A 21,947-nucleotide genomic window follows, 5' to 3' on the forward strand; every position below is an offset into this window, starting at 1 on the left:
ATAACAAGAAAAGTGGAAATTATAAATATATGAACAAAGTGAAAAAAAACCAAACCTAACTCATAAATGGCAAGCATATTAAAATTATTCTTTAAGGTACTTTTTCTAATAGTTATGAGATAATGGATGTATATGGAAACAGAGGAACTAACAAAAGGCACCGAGACTCAAATTTTTCTCTTTAAACTGCTTCTGTGTTCTTGGGAATACCTATATTAGAGTGCAAATCACCTCCTCTATATTAAGACCCAACTAGAAATGGTTAATGATATATCTCATGAATCAGATACTCATTTATGTGAGGTAATTTGTGATGACCTTCCAATCTTAGTTATTCCTAGGACTTTAAAAGGGAAGTATGGAATAAAAACAAAACAAAAAACCCATAAAAGTTACATTTCCAGTTAATGAATCTGATTTATGACTGCATAGTAGGTAAAAAATGATTTTCTTGCAGCTATAACATTCCACATATTAAAAAAATGGAAAAAATTGATTTTTTTTAATCTACAGGGATTTTCTTATCAAGAACAGACAATGGTTATACCAAATTCTTTTCACATTTATCCTAATAGAACAAACTAGTAATATCTAGTATTTTGTGAACTTTTACTATTCTACACACTTTTCTTCCGTGGCTGAGATGGTGATGTAGATTGTAGCACCGTGCCATTTGCTCCACATTCCTCTTCCTCTTTAGGCTCCACTTTCACCTCAGGTTTTTTCTCTTCCACCTCCATGAACTCCTGTTTTGGCTCTGCCCCATCATTCTCTTCTTTTATTTGGGAAGATGAAGATGAGGATGGATCCTCTTCCTGCTCAAGGGATAGAAAAAAAACATCTTTTGTATAAACTATTTCTGCAAGATACATTTCAGCATGGTCAAAATCTTCTAGAACCACCAGCAATGGAAGATATTTTGTCCCAGTGCAACAACGATAGTATGTCAATGGTTTCTCCAGAGGCCAAAATGTCTAGCAAAGAGCATAAGCTATTGTCAGAAGAGACAGCCAGTATAATATATTCCCCCTCTTTTACAGTATTTCTATTGTTGCCCAATTATTACTCTGATTCATCATCCTATTATGTGATAAAATCAGGACTGAAATGTTCTGGAACCAATTTAATCTTCCAGATTGGTCAACTTTTTGTAAATTATTTACCAAATGTGCCAAATCAAATTGCAAACTTGATGACTGCCCTTCAAATCTTATGAGAAATGCCCTTCTTACATTAAAATCTAAACCAGGAGTGTCCAACCTGCGACCCGAGGACTGCATGCGGCCCCATGAAGTATTTTGTGTGGCCCCGTCGAAGGTGATGCAGTGTTTTCCTCTGCTGCCCCTGGGTGTTTACCGTCTTGCCGGCTCCCTCTTCTGTCTTGCTGCAGTGTTTGCACATTTGTGCGGCCCCAGAAACATTTTTTTCGACCAATGCAGCCCAGGGAAGCAAAAAGGTTGGACACTCCTGATGTAAACTTTTCTAGTTGATTGCATCCCTATACGAAGCAGGATCCTATCCAAGGGAAATTGGTCAGATTTTGATTACTCCTATCATAAAGGACCAGAAAGAACCCATTACCAATATTTCCAATTTTAGATCGGTAGCTTCTATTCCACTATTTTCTAAGTTGACTGAAGGTTTAGTAAATGCTCAATTAATGGATTATTTAGATAAATTTGAAGTCCTTCAAAGCTTTCAATATGGGTTTCGTTCTGGATATAGCACAGAAACAGTACTAGCTTAACTAATAGATCATATTCATAGTTTTATTCAAATCGGGCTCTAGTGCACTAATTCTACAATTGGACTTGAGCAGCGCTTTTGACTTGGTAGATCATGAAATGTTATTAACATGCTTGGATTCAATTGGAATCTCAGGAAGAGTATGGAACTGTTTCCAAGGCTTCCTGAAAAATAGGTCATACCAGGTAGTTAGTGCTGGAAATTATTCCACTAAGTGGGTAAATTATTGTGGTGTCCCTCAGGGTTCTCCACTCTCTCCAACTCTATTTAATGATTACCTAGCATCAGTGGCATACCAAGGGAGGGGGCAGGGGAGGTCCGCCCTGGTTGCACGCTTCAAAGGGGGGAAGAGCTGGCCGGGTTTGGAAGCTCCCGCGCAGCTGAAAATGGCACCCGACTCTGCTCTGAAATATGTACGGCAGCCACGCTGAAGTACAGCAAGGTCCTGCGATGACTACTTCTGCTGCCTCTGCTCCGAAAGAGGTAAGTGACATTGGGAGTGGATGGCAGCTGCAGTCATCGTGGGACCTTGCCGCAAATTCCTGCCTCTGCCGGCCCAGCCCCCCTCTGACGTCACTTACCTCTTCCGGAGCAGAGACAGCAGAAGTAGTCATCGCAGGACCTTGCTGATTTGGATTGAAAGGAGGATAGCAGGGTGGTGGAAGGAGAAAAAGGGGGTCAGGGTGGTATGGAAGCGTGGTGAAGGGTGAGAAATGGGGTCAGGGTGGTATGGAAGCATGGTGAAGGGTGAGAAATGGGGTCAGCGTGGTTTGCAGCTTGGTGAAGGGTGAGAAATGGGGTCAGGGTGGTAAAGAACGGTGTGGAGGGTGAGAAAGGGGGTCAGGATGATATACAGCATTGTGAAGGGTGAGAAATGGGGTTAGGATGGTATGGAAGCGTGGTGAAGGGTGAAAAAGGGGGTCAGGGTGGTATGGAAGCGTAGTGGAGGGAGAGAAAGGAGCAGATGCTGATGGAATTGCAGGGAAAGGGGAAAGAGACATAAGGGGGAAGGATACTGGATGGAATTGGGTTAGATGGCAAGAAAGGGGGCTGATGCTGATGGAAGTGGGGGGGAAGGGAGAGGAGAGAGTGAAATGCCAGACCATGGGGGTGTGGGAGAGGGAAGGGGAGGAGAGAGATGCCAGACCATTGGAGGAGGGAAGGGAAGAAGATGGATGCCAGACCAATAGGGGTGAAGGGAGAGATGGAAGGGGGAGGCATACAGTTTCTGGAAGGGGAATAGAAGGAGAGAAGATGCCATATAGAAGGGGCAGAGAGAGGGTAGACAGTGGATGAAAGGAAGAGAGTGACAAGAAGATGAGGAAAGCAGAAACCAGAGAAGACAAGGTAGAAAAAAATTCTTTTTTTTTTTTTGCTTTAGGGGAGATGCATCGCTGTTTCTGTGGTGTTGCATTGTATGTAGAATCCAGCTTCTTGGTGCTTCAGTTTAACCTTTGTCTACGTATTTTTATTCTATCTCCCCATTTACAAAACTGAAGAGCGTTTTTTAGTGTTGGCATCTAAGCTGTTAGCACCATGGCTAAAAACCACATTACAGTTTTGTAAAAGGTAGAGGGATTAGTTTGTGATTACATACTAGGCAATGGTGTTTTTCTGTGTTCTGTGTGTTCGAAAAGACATGGTTTTCTGTTAGGATTGACTGTGTAGAATTGATCTGTACTAGTCTGGCTTGTTTAGTTTTACAATGGGTGTATTGATGTTGTACTGCTCACTGCAGTATGTAAGATGCTGCCTGTTCCTAGGTACACTCTTGTGTGATGTGTGGATTGTTACTAAAAATCATGTTTTTCATACAGATGGGAGGGGTGTCAAAAAATGATGGGCCCCGGGTGTCACATATGCTAGGTACCTAAATAAATAGCCACTGGTATCCCAGATGTGATGAAAAACCAATGTATAATAGAGTAAACACTTTCAACACTGAATGTGAAGATGTCCAAAAATGTAAGACAGGAACAGCATAGACCTAACTCAATCCAAAAAATGAGGAGCAAGAGGCGGTTTGGTGTCCTGTTCTGAAAGAAACCTGATTGGTCGGGATACACCCTGAGGCAGCATGAATTTGTGAAACGCTGGCCACCGTTGGTGTACCGATCAGTGAACATAAGTGGAATAATTCCTCTATTATTTAATTTTTGTTGGCACATTACAGCACAGCATAAGACTTTATCATATAATGAAGGGTTTTTGCCAGTGAGGTGAATGCTCGAACATCTCTTTGAGCCGTTTTGGTGAGGTGGGAGGGCCCTTTCTGAGGCTTTTTCCTTCATTTTTTGGATTAAGTTAGGTCTATGCTGTTCCTATCTTACATTTTTGGACATCTTCACATTCAGTGTTGAAAGTGTTTACTCTAGCATATGCTACGTACGCCACTGCCTAGCATCATTTATAGCTTACAAGTAAAATTTTATATTTATGCAGATGACATAACTATACTTGTCCCTTTAACTGCATTTACATCAGAAGTGATGAATCGAATTGCATTTATTCATGTGCAAGTGGACATCTACATTTAAACTGAAACTCAACCTGGGAAAAACAAAATTTTTCCTTGCAAGCCCTAACAAAAAACTTACTGAAACTAGACTTCATTTAAATGGTCATAACTACCCCATAGTTTCTACTTTAAAAATATCAAAGCTCATACTGATTTATTGATCAAGAAATAGAAACATAGAAACATAGAAGATGACGGCAGAAAAAGGGCTATAGCCCATCAAGTCTGCCCACCGTACTGTCCCTTCCTCTTAAATCTATACCTAGTGACTATTTATTCAGATTGACTCTCTTAGGGATCCCCTCTTTCCTCCTCTGACCCTCGTAGGGATCCCACATATGTATCCCATTTATTCTTGAAGTCCAGCACACTGTTGGCCTCGATCACCTGCGCTGGAAGCTCATTCCAACGGTCAACCACTCTTTCTGTGAAGAAGTACTTCCTTATGTCGCCACAAAATTTCCCGCCCCTGAGTTTGAGCGGATGCCCTCTGGTGGCAGAGGGTCCCCTGAGAAAGAAGATATCATCTTCCACCTCGATACGTCCTGTGATGTATTTAAATGTCTCAATCATGTCTCCCCTCTCCCTACGTTCTTCTAGAGTGTAGAGCTGTAGTTTGTTTAGTCTCTCCTCGTATGAGAGACCTTTGAGACCCAAGATCCTCCTGGTGGCCATCCGTTGAACCGACTCGATTCTGAGCACATCTTTACGGTAATGCTTTGTTATCCTTTGGAAGTTGCATACCATTAGGAAATATTTCAACTTTATGTCTTTTAAAATTTTGATACAATCATCTATTCTCTCAGTATTAGATTATTGTAATATCATCTACTTGGGTTCCTATTAAAAAAAAAACAATTAGTCAATTGAAAATAATACAAAACACAGCAGTTCGTTTGATTTTTAAACTTAAAACACACGATCATATTAGCTTATATTATCAAAAGCTTCACTGGTTGCCATTTGAGGCCAGAGTGTTATTTAAATTCAGCTGTATCTGTTTTAAGATTTTATTTGGGCTAGCACCATCTTATCTCCATTCTCACTTTAGATTTTATACTATTAAAAACCCCCCAAACATTCGAAGACCAGGTTGGTTCTCTCTTCCGTCATTAAAAGCTTGCTGTTATAAAAAATTTTTAGGCAGGACCTTAGCATTTCAGGTTGGAGTAATGAATTCATGTTTGAATGTTCTAAACTCCCCATCCCTTTCCTATTATAAATTTCAGAAAGATCTTTAAACTTATTTATTCAAAAAACATGATATACAAAATTGATTTTATTTTTTAAATTTTATTAATTCAGTTTAGTTTTTTTAACAACTATTTGATGAATTTGTACTATTAACCGAATTCCATTTTTACAAGTTTTAGGATGCTGTAAGTTTCTTGCCTAGCGTTGTATTACTTAGCTTTGTGTTATTTCCATTTTTCAACATTACTGTATAATTTAGTGCTTCCAATGCCCAGTGCATTATTATTGTGAACCGCCATGAACTGATAGTTTGGCGGTATCTAATATAATAAAGCCCTAAGTGCGCATGCGCACTCCCACCTGCGTGCTCCTGTTTTCCGTGCGTTGTAGGGCACCGCAGGTAGGAGTGCACATGTGCGAGAATCCCCCGAGGTGGATGTCGGCCGCAGTGGCTGTCGGCGGCTGCAGGCCGCGGCGGAAGATGGCTGAAGCCTGGCTGGAGGAGGACGAGGAGGAGCTGCGAGAGCTCCGCAGAGGCAGGAGGTGAGGAGAGAGAGACAGAGACAGATGGATGAGAAGGACAGAGGGGCTACTAGGGGGACTAGGAGAGATGGTAGGGGATAGGGAGAGATAGACTTCAGGGAGTGTGGAGGGGGCAGGAGAGAGAGATGGTCTTGGGGAAGGACAAAGGGGGAAAGGAAAGGGAAAGATGGCAAAAGAGGTGAAACAGGGTCAGAGAGAGATGGTAGAGGGTGTGAAAGGGGGAAAGGGAGAGATGGAAATGGTAGGACCACTGCTGCTTTGGGGCACTGAGGGAGGAAAGGTTGGTACGTCAGGACTGCTGCTGCCACCTCGGGTAAGTAAAGACCCTGTCAGGAGGGCCAAAAGGGTACAAAGGAAATGGTGAAAGGTGAAGTGGTGGGACTGGGATCAGAGGGAGGCAGGGTCCGGGCATGATAGAGGCGGGGCATGGGTAGGGTCAGGGTCAGGGTATAGGTGGGGCTATGTAACGGGCTAAAACACTAGTATGAAAATAAACTATTATTATTAGTTTAATTCCATTTAGCACATCTATCTAGTTTTTATATACACATACTAATAGTAATGACTGGGAATGTATTAGATACATCAAGGGTCTCTTCCCGTCAACATGGATAGAAATGAACTAAGCTTACCATGTTTTCCCTTCACTGTGGATTAAATTTTTCACATTTTCACCACTGGCTGAATTAAAAGTTTAGGAGTATTAGAAAACACAATTAACTACAAACATTCATATCTGCAACAATTTGCGTATGTAAGATTCACTTATTGCCCTTAAAAAACCTGAAAACCTCATTTCCACTGTGGGTGAAAAAAGAACCGAGAAAGAGAAGAATGGACAGTTAGCATATTACATGTGCTACACAGTTATACTTCTAAGAACATAAGAAATGCCTCTGCTGGGTCAGACTTGAGGTCCATCGTGCCCAGAAGTCCACTCACGCGGCGGCCCAACAGGTCCAGGACCTGTGCAGTAATCCTCTATCTATACCCATCTATCCCCTTTTCCAGCAGGAAATTGTCCAGTCCTTTCTTGAACCCCAGTACTGTACTCTGCCCTATTACGCCCTCTGGAAGCGCATTCCAGGTGTCCACCACACGTTGGGTAAAGAAGAACTTCCTAGCATTCGTTTTGAATCTGTCCCCTTTCAACTTTTCCGAATGCCCTCTTGTTCTTTTATTTTTCGAACGTTTGAAGAATCTGTCCCTCTCTACTCTCTCTATGCCCTTCATGATTTTGTAAGTCTCTATCATATCCCCTCTAAGTCTCCTCTTCTCCAGGGAAAAGAATCCCAGTTTTCCCAATCTCTCAGCGTATGAAAGGTTTTCCAAACCTTTTATCAGACGTGTTGCTCTCCTCTGAACTCTTTTGAGTATCGCCATATCCTTCTTAAGGTACAGAAACCAATATTGGATGCAGTACTCCAGATGCAGACGCACCATCGCCCGATACAATGGCAGGATAACTTCTTTCGTTCTGGTTGTAATACCCTTCTTGATTATGCCTAGCATTCTGTTTACCTTCTTAGTGGCCGCTGCGCACTGTGCTATCGGCTTCATTGTCATGTCCACCATTACCCCCAAGTCCCTTTCTTGGGTACTCTCATTCAATAACATCCCTCCCATCGTATAGTTGTACCTCGGGTTTCTGTTTCCCACATGTAATACTTTACATTTCTCAACATTGAACTTCATCTGCCATCTCGTTGCCCATTCCCCTAGTTTGTTCAAGTCCCTTTGCAATTCTTCGCAGTCCTCTTTAGTCCGAGCTCCACTAAATAGTTTGGTGTCGTCCACAAATATCTCACACTTCGTCCCTGTTTCTAGATAATTTATGAATATATTAAATAGCAGCGGCCCGAGCACCGAGCCCTGCGAGATCCCACTCATGACCCTCCTCCAGTCCGAGTAGTGGCCCTTCACTCCTACCCTCTGTTTCCTACCCGCCAACTAGTTTCTGATTTTGGCTGCATATAAAAACCTGAAAGATATGAAAGTCTCTGGTTAAATGTGCTTAGTAAAGCAAAGATTACTTACCTATAGTAGATATTTTAAGGGGACAGCAAAATAGAAGTGTTCACATATGGGCGATATCTTATGGAGCCTAGGCCACTGAGGTGTACTTCGAAATCTCAAAGATAATTAAGAGCTTTCTATAATGGCATATACTATGAAGATACCACAGCTTTGTATAGCGCTAACAATCTATTTAAGACAATTCACTGAGAATCTAGGTGAGCACTTTGAGGAATTCTATTCTGTTATAATTGGATGACAGCTTCTGAAACACAGGAATCTCCAGCTACTAGATTTCCCTTTTTCTTTATTAAGGGGAAACAGAAAATTCTTGATGGGCAACAAAACATCTTTTTGATATTTTTGTCTTTTATTTATTTTTTTTTTATTAATAATTATATATAAAAGCAATCTAGAAATAAGCATGAGAGTCTAAAGGAGGAATGAACTAGAGTCTAAATATCAAAGAGAACCTTCAAGACAGACTGATTAAACATTGTTACATTCACTGGAATCCCTAACCAAAAAGTAATGAGATATAATTATTTAGACCAAAAATTTTTTTGCAGCCATGCAGATATCTTCCAGCTCCATGTACATCACTGAGGCTGCCACTGAAGACACTGAATGCTGACACAACCTTAGAAGTGTCAATCCCACCTGAGAATAAGCAAAAAGGTGAGACTGCTGTAGCCAAAGGATACCCTATTTAGCTAGGAGACTGCATGTGTATCAGAGTGAAAAGAAACAAAGAGCTGTGTGAACTTTCTATCTAAAGAATTTTGTTTACAGCAAATAGGCTAAATATTCTGTAATTCAAGGACTAAACATGTTCACCATCATGAATATGTTTTATGTCTATTTATTATTTATTATACTGCCTTTAGTGGCTACAACAAAACAGTTTACAATCACAATGATAAATATGGAAAAGAATACAGAAAGCAAACAGGGCAAGACAGAAAGGCAGAACTTTAATCAGCAGAAATAAATGCAAGGTAATAAATAGTAAAGAAGAAACAGGAATTAACTGAGGGTGCTTTAGGCTTAGAGCTGGCTCCTACCTATATTGCTGAGACAATCAAAAATATACCTAAACTGGGTAGGGGACCAAGATAGCATCAAAGACAGACGTGCTATGCTGAGCTCCTGCACTGATGGAAGTTTAGGTTTTTCTTCTTTATTGGTTGGCATTTCACCATGGGGAAGCGGAAATGAAGTTCCAGGTCAGGTCCTCTAGTGGCCAGGAACTCAAGGCATCTGGTGTGGTTGCACGCCATGCAACCGATACATCGTCAGCTTTGGGAGGAGCACTAGACCAAATGGCGGACCTCAGTATTGATCAGGTTTTTTTTAGCCCGGATCAGGGGTAGGCTCCCCTCCAACCTGGAAGCAGGAGCATAGCAAGTATGGAGCCAAGTCAGTCCTCCCAAGAGGAAAGGACAACATCTACTTCTGTAGGAACAGCAGGGGGAAAGTTGCTGGTGGAGGTTTACCCTGCTTGAGCCCGGATATCGGTACCTTGTGAGGAAGCTAAAAAAACTCCCTCTTTTGTGAGTGAGACCATCTATTTTGGAGAGATGATCAAGCCTGCCATAGTCAACATGAACGCGCTATGGAAAGCTATTGAAGTCATGGATTCCAACCTGAAGAAAGCAGAGACAATTTTGCGAAATGACCATGGAGCTATTAATTCTTTGTGAACACTAAAGGTGAAACACTAACGAGAACATAGTGAACATATTAAAAAGCAAGAACAGCAGCTTAATCAAATTAAGACTTAGAAATGGAAATTATTAAAGAGAGGTCATATATCCAGAAAAAGTTAAAATTCATTGAAACTAAGCAAAGGAGAAATAATTTAAGAATGATAAATTTTCCAAAATCTCTGGTTGTTATCAACTGCTGAAATGGTGTGGAGAAATATGAGAGAGAAATTGATTCCAACAGAGAATTTACCACCTATTTCGAGAGCTCAATATCTAACCATTGGGAAAAATTGGGGAGCTCTACTCCCACTGATATGGCTGGAGGGGTTAGTGATAAGATGAATCTAACAAATTTTCTGGAGAATTCCTTGGAAATAATTACTGAAAGAACTACTCTTATAGTGACGTTTGCTTTGGAATATGATAGGGATTTAATACTTCGAACTTATTTCAGACATATTAATGAGTAATTTCTTGGCTCATTAATTTGTAATTTATTTCCCCGACATATCTCAATTGACAGAGCAGGAAGGAAGGACTTTTTGGCTTATAGAGTCCAAGCTTTGGGAACATCTTTTATATTAAAATCTCCTGAAAAATGTTGTCTCACTAGGGGGTAAAAATTTTCTTCTTTTTTTAGCCAAAGCTGGACTTTATCGTGGCTAAGGAAGGGGGTGAAATAATGATAAGATCAATAGCTTTTCCCGTACCTTGATATGTACTGGCTGCCAACTTTGTCCAATGCACTCTTCTTAGTAATATGTAAAATTTATTTTTACAATTTTTTCTTTTCTTGGCCTCTATAAAACTGTTGACTAAATAATCAAAATTCTTATTGTTTGGTGACTTTGTTCACCGTAAAAGATATTGTGGCTCTCAAAGGAATCTGTATTCAAGTATTATATTCTTGTTTTTCAAGTTATTAAATTAATATTATAAAAAAAAGCAGACCTAAACTGCAGGAGGAAAAATATTAAAATCTCAGGATCAGCCTTGAAACTGGTACAAAACAGTTCAGCTAATAAATCACAAGGTAATGAGTTCCATAACATTACAGCAAAAAAGAAAAAATGACAAAATTATGGACAGAATCTAAACATGCTAGAGCAGAGGAAGAGAATATGAGAGAAGATCTGAAGAAGAGTAAAGATTGGAAGATAGGTTAGAGTCAGTAGATATGATGGATATAGTGGAACATCTTTATGAATCATATTTATCACACTTCTAGCCTACCTATTACCTAGATGGGTTACAATAAAAACACATAATTGTGTGTTAGAATTTTAAATGTAAAACACTCCACATGTGGATGGATGAAGCATCCCCGGAGTTGGTGGGATGGCAGCGGTTTCTCCGAGAGCTGGCACATTGGGAGCTGTGTAGCATTGGGGGCCGAGAGGGGGATCTCTTAGGCTGTATGGGTCCTTGTGGGAACGGGTTATTGCTGCGATTGCCCACTTGTGAGGTTGCTTTGCTCCTATGTCTCCAGTCGCTGAAGGGGTGGGGAGGGGGGATGGAGGTGGAGGTTTTTTTGTTAGTTTGTCAGGGGTGGGACTTATATTAAACTATGGGAGTAAACTCACAGCCAGTGTTCTTTTTCTTCCCATTCCCCTATTGTGATGTTACTTGGGCCTGGGGCCTGGTTAGGCTTTTGCTATACCCTGTCTCCATTGGTTGTTTATTTTTGTAGCCCTTACAGCTATGATCTGGGAATTGGGTATTGTACTGTATTCTTTTCTGCCTTGCATTTGTATCTGGCTATTGTTTGGCTGATTTTGCTGTGTGTGTTTGTTTGCTTTCTCAATAAAAATGTTTCAAACCAAAAAAAAAGGAAAACGATAATTAGCAGGAAAAGTGGATGAAGGTGAAGTTATAGAGAAAGGATCAGTTCTCCTAAGACATTTGGAAAAAACAGCATTCTGATTTAGAAATGGTATCCAAATTGAGTTGAGGTGGTCCAAGATGGTTGTGGCAGCTGCTTGTTAGAACACTGTTATGGTCCATTTGACTGGTTTTGTTCCTTTTAACCGCCTAGAAGTCGCAAGATTGTTGGCGGTATATAAGAATAAAGTTATTATTATTATTATTATAAATGTAGAGGAAAGCTGCCGAGCTGGATACAGAAGGCTTCAACTGCATCTGGTCCTACTGATATTTATTTGGCCTGTGAAGGAGAACATCAAATTGATCCAGAGAGCTATCTGCTGAGAACAGAATCTGGTGGAGAAGAAAGCGGCCACTCCTCTGGGTTGGAGTCAACTTAAAGAATGACATGGGGAAAAAATTTGTCCCCGTCCCCAGCCGACTATCCTCTGCACCGCCCCGTCACCGCCATCCCTTTCACCGCCCCGTCACCGCCATCCCATTCACCGCCCCGTCACCGTCACCGCAGCATGCATAAAAGCCTCAAACAGGTATGATTTTATATACTTATCTTTATTAACGTATAAAGGAAACATTCTTTACAACTTAGTTAACTATACAAAAACAAAACACAACCTGTACTTTTAATTGTCCTTATGTTTTAACCCGTGGATGAACAACAAATCATCCACAATCTCTGGAAATAAAATCATTTCTCCCACAAGTGGACATGCTCTATGGCTGCTTTAACTGTAAGGCGCCTGAATCTAAGGCTATATGCTACCATTCTATAATGGAACCAGGGAGCCCATTTACTGCTATAGAATAGGCGTTCCCTGTACAGTCTCAGGGTGCCTACGAGGAAGAACCCACTTGGAGAATTGCCCCTTATTTTTTAAGAATTATAAAAATAGAAGCAATAATATGAAAAACAAAACCCAGCCTTAAAACAGGCTGAATTAATTTGTGAACCATTAAAGGATACTCAGAAAAAATATTGTTTTCCCTTAACTTAAATGAAATAAACATATTCCTATCCATCATTTGACTATAGCTAAGGGCAAAAGAACCTCATAGAGCTGCAGTGAAATAGAAAAGTGATTTTGTTTTACTGTAATCTCTGCATTAAGTAGATTTGAACACCCCAAGCTCCTTAAATCCTGATGCACTTCTAGCTTTTCCTGTATCAGACTTTGCAAGATTAATAAATGGAGCATTCTTCTGCCTGCCAGTTAAAGGATGGAAAAAAAAAAAAAAAAGCCTATAAAGTTCAAATCACAGCTTGACTAAACTCTAACTTTTTTGATTTCATTCTTCCTGGCTGACCACAATAAGCACCAAGGTTGGGGAAGGGGTAAAACACGGACCTGACAGACCTCGCGGATCTAAACCTGTACCGCCTTAAAAATCTGAGGTCCGTGTCGGTCTGTGTCCGTGGCGAGAGCAAGCAGAATCAGGTCCGACGTCCGTGCGTTTTTTTTTTCCTCAAATGGTATACCACTACACTTGCTGCTTTTACTTGCTTCGGGCCTTCCTCGTTGCCGGGACCTGCCTACTTTCTGTTTCCGCGAAGGCAGGACCCGGCAGCGAGGAAGGCCCGAAGCAAGTAAAAGCAGCAAGTTGTAAGCTTCCCTCCGGGGCTTTATCGTGTGCGTGCTGGCTTCCCTTCTCTTCCCTCCGAAACCAGAAGTAGCGTCCCGGGGGGGGGGGGGGGAAGAGAAGGGAAGCCGGCACGCACACGATAGAGCCCCGTCGCGGAGGGAAGCTTACAACTTGCTGCTTTTACTTGCTTCGGGCCTTCCTCGCTGCCGGGTCCTGCCTTCGCGGAAACAGAAAGTAGGCAGGATCCGGCAACGAGGAAGGCCCAAAGCAAGTAAAAGCATGCTGGCAAAAAAAGGCAGGCGTCTAACAAAATTTTCGGCGGCGAGTTAGCCCGGGTAGGAGCATCGGCGGCAGCAGCAGGATTAGCTGGGCGGTCATCTAAATCAGCCAGGGAGAACACTTACTTGTACCTGACGTAGTTTTCAGGCTTTCAGCTCCTCCCAGTGAAACGAGTGAATCCAATCGAGGCAGCGACTGCAAACAAAATTCAAATCCTAGGCTCGGCTCCGAAATCCAATCGCTACTGCTGCACTACAACCCATTAAATATCAGGTGTGGCAGTAGCGATTGGTCCTCTTCTTTGAGCAAAAAGAACTGACCAATGAAGAGCCTGTATATTAGGGGGCGGAGTCAATGCGGCAACGTGCAAGTCGGGTAGAGAGTTGAGGAGACAGACCACATGGCGGAGACAAACATGGCCGCCGGAAAAAATCTGACACCCGGTCCCGAACCAAAGACTCACGGTGAAGACAAGGTAAATAGCGGTACATAGAAGGGGGTACATTTGCCTACGGGGACAAATCTTTTCACCGTTTTTGCTGGCGGTGAAAACTTTTGTCCCCGTGTCTGCGGAGATTTGGCTATGGAGTCTCCATAGCCCGCAGCCAAACCGCAACCACACCGCGGCTCCCTGCGGGGATCGCTCCCCGTGTCATTCTCTAAGTCAACTTTCAGCTCGGATCATAAAACAGCTCCTCCACAGCCGTGTGCTGAAATTCATCGCTTTATGCGCATTGAAGTTTGACGTGAGAGAAGCAGAAGGGAGGTGATCAGATTCCAAGCAATCAAAATGATCTGCCAGGGCAGACTCAGAGTCTGCCGCAGTTTGTCTGCACAATTTCCAGCGGCAGAGATAACAGATACATCTATTCCTGTATAGGAAAGTCCTCTATCTCTGGCCAAAGAGCAGGAGGTGGCTCAGAGGTAAGAATTTCTAGGGGAGTCGCAGGAACTTTCCCAGATTCTGAGATCTAAACCCAGTTTATGTTTATTTGTACTTTCTGCACTGCCTTACTACTGTAAATAGGTCAAGGCGGTTTACATAAAAAACAAAATAATAGAAATAAGAAAAGAACTCCATTTAAAAAGGAAAGAGAACACACAAATCCAAATTAATAAGCAAAATTAACAAAATTAAAAGGTTAAATAATCAGGTTCCATGGCTTCGTTTGGAGGGGGGAAAATAACCCCCAAACTATCCTTTAGATGCCAAAAAAAAAAAAGTGTTTTTAGCTGAGCCTTATATTTTTTTAACGACACTTTCTTGTGTGGAGGAGTAGAAGGAGCATGACTCCAGATACAATATTCATCAGGCTTTGCTAAATCAATTCACTTAGCAGTTGTTGATCTCTCCTTACAAATGACTTACATGGAAAAGAGTGTCACGGGTTAAAAAAAGATTATCAAGAAATTAAATCTGCTGTTGGATCTGTGACTGGGGTAGAACAGTATAGTTACTCACCTAAATATCACATCAATGTAAATATACCTTTTTGTCTCCCTTTCTTATATTTATAGCCATTTGCTCTTCTGACTGCACTTTCACCAGACGTATCTCTCTCTTGACTTCTTTCATTTTCATTCAATATTCCTTTCTGTACTCTTCTTGAGTTTTTTTTATATTTCACGAGCGCCAATTCTTTTGCCTTTATTTTTTCCGCCACTAGTTTGGAGAACCATATCGGTTTCCTTTTTCTCTTATTTTTATTTATTTTCTTCACATAAAGGTCAGTAGCTCTTTTTATTGCACCTTTCAACTTGGACCACTGTATGCTTAGGTTGGGCCAGTAATGAGGGAGTTGATGCAAGCACCGGTGTCGAGTGCAACTTGAACATGAGATCAATCTCCCTTCAAAAAAAACTCACTGAGTTGTTCCCTGAAGATTTGCACTGGTACCCTGGCTCAAAAGCCGGTACCATCGGTACACATGGTGTCGAGGGGTGGATAACCTTGAAGAGGTTGCACGCACTGAAGGAGATACAGCCTGCAGTGAAGGAGAGTGATGGCATCAATATTTGGCCTGCATCGAGGGACTCAATGCGGTAGAGGCCTGTGACACTTGCTGGGAAGAAGATGGCTACTTAGCCTGAGTTTAAAAAAACAAATAATAATAATAAAAATTTGGAAAATACACTCAAAGCTCAAGATCTAGCTGATTACTTCTGTAAAAAAATTGCACTAATAAGAGAAACTTTTAATACAAATAAAGTTGACGACACCTTACACAATAACACTGACCTCATGCTACCAACATCTAAATGTTTAAATTTTAAAACTCCAACCTTAAAAGAAATAGAAGGAGTCCTTCAAAGAATTAAATTAAAAATTCTCGTTCAGAACCTATCCCTCCTTTTTATTTGAAAAAATTCATTTCATGCTTTGGTCCCTAGATACAGTCGCTTATCAAAAATAGTTTTCTTACGTCCACTGTCCCTCTTAATTGGAAAAAAGCTATCGTCACCCCAATATTGAAAAAATATAATGCTGATCGTAATGATGTAGCCAATTATCGCCCTATTTCAAACTTGCCTTTCCTTGCAAAAGTAACTGAAAAACTGGTTTTCGAACAATTAATTGACTTTATTGAGTCATCAAACGTACTGCACCCTAACCAAACCGGTTTCCGGAAACACCATAACACAGAGTATTCGATGTTAGGCTTGGTATCCAATATTCATTACTACTTGGACCAACACAGATCGGTCGCCCTTTTTTTTTTTTGGATCTTTCAGCAGCCTTTGACACTATAGATCACGCTCTCCTACTCAATCGTTTGGAATCCTTCGGTATTGGAGGACAAGTACTACAATGGTTTCAATCCTTTCTTTCCAATCGATCCTCAACTGTTATAATTAAAGAAGATCACTCCACCCCTTACACTTCGCCCTTTGGTATACCTCAGGGTTCTATTTTATCTCCTCTTTTATTCAATATCTTTCTTGCACCTTTTCTTACACTTCGCCCTTTGGTATACCTCAGGGTTCTATTTTATCTCCTCTTTTATTCAATATCTTTCTTGCACCTTTTCTTACTATTTGTCAATCACTAGGCTTTACAACTTTTTCCTATGCTGACGATATCCAACTTCTCCACCCACTTGATCCTGGAAAATATGAAGAAATTATAGCCATCAACTCTAAATTGGATACAATAAAAAATTGGCTCTGTAATAATAAACTCTCATTAAATATACAAAAAACACAATGAATGCTATTTACATGGAAAAAAGACATTATACTAACTTCTCCTTTTTTGCTTGAAAATAACCCAATTGAATCTGTCTCATCCATAAAAATTTTAGGAGTTATAATTGATACGAACTTATCTTTTCATGATCACATAAGTCAAACAGTTAAATCCTGTTTTTATAAATTACGTCTGATAAGATCCATTTCATCCTTCTTAGAACCAAAATCTGTTAATATCCTTGTCCACTCTTTGATCATTTCCAAATTAGATTATTGTAATTCTTTATTATACAATATTTCCCAAAAAGAAAAGAAAAGACACCAAATAATCTAAAATACGGCCATAAAACTTATACATAAAGCAAAAAAATATGACCATGTAACACCCCTTCTTATTAAATCTCATTGGCTACCTATTAATCATCGAATAACTTTTAAAATAGCATTTTTAGTCTTTAAGGTTCTACTATATAACACCCCTCAATTTATATCTAGAATGATTATCCCATATCATTCTAATCGAACCCTTCGCTCATCACAACAAGAGTTACTTTTGGTCCCCTCACTCAAAATTGTGGGAACAAGGAGAAACGATATGTTCTCTGTTTTAGCTCCCCAACTCTGGAACACTCTGCCTCTTTTTATTAGAAAGGATAGAGATATTATCTCTTTTAAAAAACTCTTAAAAACTTTTTTATTTAATGATGCTTTTAATGAATAATTTCTTCTCTTTTTTGTTTTTTTTATCCCTACTTTATGTTTTTTTCCTAATATATGTTTTTTTCCTTCACCATTAGAAAAATATGTAACTTTTCCCCCCTTTCCCCCTTTTCATGTCTGTTTTTAATGTATTATTTAACTATTTAACAAATATTTGTTTTGTTGTTTTTAATGTTTTACTAATATGATTGAATGTTCTCTTATAATCTGTTTTTAAATGTACATCGCTTAGAATGTTTTAAATAGGCGATTCATCAAAAATAAAGTGAACTTGAACTTGAACAGGCTTGCCAGATGCAGAAATCACATCCAATGTCAATGCTGCAAGGGCTCGAATATATCACTGGAGTCCATAGTCGAGTCAAACAGCTTCTCCTGCTGAATGCAACGAGACTTCAATGAGCATTTCTGCAAGGTAGAACAAGTACAGCTGTCCACTCGATGCTCAGGGCTCAAATACTGCAAACACCAACTGTGTGGGTCAGTGATTAAGATAGGGCCCTGGCACTGACAGCACTTTTTGAACACGTTCGAAGATTTCAACATGGATGGGAAAATCTCAGTGGTGAAGTTACACTCGATGTCAAATGAGGAGGAAAAAACTGCCAAGGTTGAAAAAAGAGGGCCACCAGGCACAACGGAGCCACAAAGAAAAAAAGGGAATAAAATATAAATAGATATATACCGTATTTTCACGTAGATAACGCGTACCCGTGTAAAACGCGCACACGGGTATAGCGCGCGGAAAACACAAATTTATGTAAATAAACCGCGCTCACGGGTATACCGCGCATGCCGCCCCGACTCTCCTCTGGCTGCCCCGACTCTCCTCTGGCTGCCCCGACTCTCCGTTCACCTGCCCCGACTTTCCGTTCACCTGCCCCGACTCTCCTCTGGCTGCCCAGACTCTCCTCTGGCTGCCCTGACTTTCCGTTCGCTGCCCCGACTCTCCTCTGGCTGCCCCGACTCTCCGTTCACCTGCCCCGACTTTCCGTTCGCTGCCCCGACTCTCCTCTGGCTGCCCCGACTCTCCTCTGGCTGCCCTGACTCTCCGTTCACTGCCCCGACTCTCCTCTGGTTGCCCCGACTCTCCGTTCACCCACCCCGACTTTCCGTTCGCTGCCCCGACTCTCCTCTGGCTGCCCCGACTCTCCGTTCGCTGCCCCGACTCTCCGTTCGCTGCCCCGACTCTCCGTTCGCTGCCCCGACTCTCCGTTCGCTGCCCCGACTCTCCGTTCGCTGCCCCGACTCTCCGTTCGCTGCCCCGACTCTCCTCTGGTTGCCCCGACTCTCCGTCCACCCGCCCCGACTTTCCGTTCACTGCCCCGACTCTCCTCTGGCTGCCCTGACTTTCCGTTCGCTGCCCCAACTCTCCGTTCGCTGCCCCGACTCTCCGTTCGCTGCCCGACTCTCCTCTGGTTGCCCCGACTTTCCGTTCACTGCCCCGACTCTCCTCTGGCTGCCCCGACTCTCCGTGCGCTGCCCCGACTCTCCGTGCGCTGCCCCGACTCTCCTTTCGCCCGCCCTGCCCTGCTCCCAGCTCTGTAAGCATGCGCAATGGTCTGAGCATGCTTGCCGCTTAGTTTTCTGCGCCGGGTTGTGGGGGCGCGCTTTTGACCTGTCACCAAGGCGGTTTTTCTGGCGGTGTGCTTTTCACCACGTGGCTGTGGCCCCCCTCTATCTGGCCTTGTAATTTGCCCAGTGAATACTATTTTGACTATACAACAGCATCTCAGCCTTTGGGTAAGCCTATAAAAGATTAATGCTGCATGTAGAGCCCACATTTTAATTTGATCTCTTCAGATTGGTATTCTGCATTTATCTACCCGGTAGTAGAGTTTATCAATTAAATTTAAATTTACCGCCATAATGGCAGGAATGAGACGAAAGTCATATACAGTGGACTTTAAGCTTCAAGTCGTTGCGAAAGCTGAGGAAATAGGCAACCGGGCCGCAGCGAGAGAGTTCGATGTTGGAGAAACATCGGTGCGTGAATGGAGAAAAGATAAGAAGGAACTGGAGAAAAGCAATCCGCGAAAACGGGCACATCGTGGGGCCAAACCAAAATGGCCTCAGCTGGAGGATGACTTGAAGCAGTGGATTCTGGCGAGAAGGGAGCAAAATCAATCAGTCTCTACTGTTGCGATTCAGATGAAGGCAAAACTACTTGCCAATGGAAGAGGAATACCCGACTTCAAAGCTGGCTTCACATGGATCTCAAAATTTATGAAAAGGAACGGACTATCAGTTAGAATGAGAACAACTGTTGGCCAGCGACTTCCAGATGACTGGCAGCAAAAATTGATTGATTTCCGTGACTTTGTCGCCAAAGAAATATCTGAACTTGGCATCACTGCAAAGGACGTCATCAACATGGATGAAATTCCAATGGCATTCGACATTCCAGCGACAAGAACCATAGCCCCCACAGGTACTAAATCTGTAGCCATCACCACAACTGGGCATGAAAGAACATGTTTTACAGTCGTTCTTGGTTGCTCAGCTAGCGGGGTTAAGTTAAAGCCCATGCTCATTTTCAAAAGGGTCACTATGCCCAGTGAAAAGCTGCCCACCAGTGTGGTTGTGCACTGCAACAAGAAGGGATGGATGGACTGCGACGTAATGAGATTGTGGGTAGATAAATGCTTTAGGACAAGACAGGGTGGATTCTTTGCAAAAAAATCCTTGTTAATTTTTGATGCCATGGCTGCCCACAAAGAAAAAAATGTTCAGGCCTACATTAATTCTACTCGTGCCCACATCGCTGTGATACCTGGAGGCCTGACGTGTAAGCTGCAACCACTTGACATCGCAGTGAATCATCCATTCAAGACTTTTATTAGAAAGGAGTGATAGGAGTGGATGCAGAGCAGCATGCACGAGTACACACCCGCGGGGCGGCTGAAGCGGGCAACTTTCAAAGAAGTCTGCAAGTGGGTGGCTTCAGCATGGGACAAAATAACACCAGATACCATTCGAAACGGATTTAGAAAAGCGGGCATTGTTTATGAAACCAATGACACTACGGGTACTACCAGTGCAGCGGAAGGAGGCAACAACATGGATATCAGCGATGATGATGACGATGATGACGATATTACTTCGGAAATAAACGAGGATCGTCTGCAGGCCGTGCTCACTTTATTTAATGACGATGATGACAATTCGAATTTTGATGGATTCAAGGATTCAGATGACTGTGATGATGATGACTGAATAAACCTGTAAACTTTGTTTATTTACAACTTTACCGTAATTACGGTAACTGTATTTAGATTATTTTGTCCTCGATACTTCGTTTGATCTACCGGTTAATGTTATAGTTTATAAGAATGAACATGTAATTTCTGTTCTTGTTGCTGAATTCATACTCACTAACTCTAGATTAAAAGTTATATGGTTGTTTATAAGAATGAACAGTTTTTTTCTTTTCACGTGTTTGGTTGGAGGGTGTGTGAATGGTGCGTGAGTTCTCCTATGTCTGGTTGAGGTGGATTGAATTACCGGTATTTAGCTGAAGAAATTATGGTAGTTAAACACCCCCCCCCCCCCCCCCCATTCCACACACATTACGGTAATTCTCTTCCATTTTTGTTCCCATTATAAAAAACACTGATAAGTTTCCAGAAAAAAATACATTAAAATAAGAAGTGAAAACAAAGGCCCCTACAGATGAGAACTTAACATAAGAATAGCCTAACTGGGTCAGTCCAATGGTCCATCATGCCCAGTAGCCCATTCTCATGCTAGCCAATCCAGGTCACTAATACCTGGTCAAAACCCAAAGAATAGCAAACATTCCATGCTACGGATCCAGGGCAAGCAGACGCTTCCCCCATGTCTTAATAACAGACTATGGACTTTTCCTCCAGGAATTTGTCCAAACCTTTTTAAAACCAGCAACGCTATCTGCTTTTACCATAACTTAAATCTTCCCTTCCAAACAGAGACCGTGCTAGATGTCAAATACAGAAAGAACAAGGTAACTTCACAAGGACTTAGCTGTGCAGGAAATGTGAATCTCCTCATACACCCACCATATAGTGCAAAAATGTGCAAAGGTCTGTTTTTTTCTTTCGATCACTACATAGCCTAATGCCACACAAATATATTCTGAAGGTCAATGCTAAGGTTAACAAAGTTTCCTTCCTTGGACCACAAGGAGATACTGACAAACCACTAGAAGAGATCCCAAAACAACTACGCAGGCACAACACTACTCAGTGTGTGAACTAGTTCAGTGGAGTGGAGATAACTGGGGGGTGGAAATGGACCCAGAGTTTTCTCAGCAGAATTTCCCAGAACATCTCTTCCTCTCAACACATTGACACGCTGGTGGGTTTATTTTATAGCTTTTTCACTCCCTTCGGTCTGCCTGTCCCCCCTTGAAGTCCTGTCCCCCCTTGAAGTCCTGCCTGTCCCCCCTTGAAGTCCTGTCCCCCCTTGAAGGTCTGCCTGTCCCCCCTTGAAGTCCTGTCCCGTCCCCCCTTGAAGTCCTGTCCCCCCTTGAAGTCCTGCCTGTCCCCCCTTGAAGATCTTCCTGTCCCCCCTTGAAGGTCTGCCTGTCC

At 42.0% G+C, this 21,947-nt stretch overlaps 1 protein-coding gene across 8 annotated transcripts in view; it reads right to left on the bottom strand.

Annotated features, from left to right (window-relative positions):
• Positions 1-21,947, bottom strand: part of CREBBP (CREB binding protein) — a 676,455-nt gene that overhangs the window by 338,589 nt on the left and 315,919 nt on the right. For all 8 annotated transcript variants that reach the window (XM_033962544.1, XM_033962542.1, XM_033962548.1 and 5 more), the window contains one exon: positions 626-815. In XM_033962544.1, the coding sequence (XP_033818435.1) occupies positions 626-815 (190 nt within the window). The remainder of the gene's footprint in view (positions 1-625; positions 816-21,947) is intronic.

The sequence above is a fragment of the Geotrypetes seraphini genome, chromosome 11 (genome assembly GCF_902459505.1).
Source record: "Geotrypetes seraphini chromosome 11, aGeoSer1.1, whole genome shotgun sequence".
Taxonomy (NCBI): domain Eukaryota; kingdom Metazoa; phylum Chordata; class Amphibia; order Gymnophiona; family Dermophiidae; genus Geotrypetes; species Geotrypetes seraphini.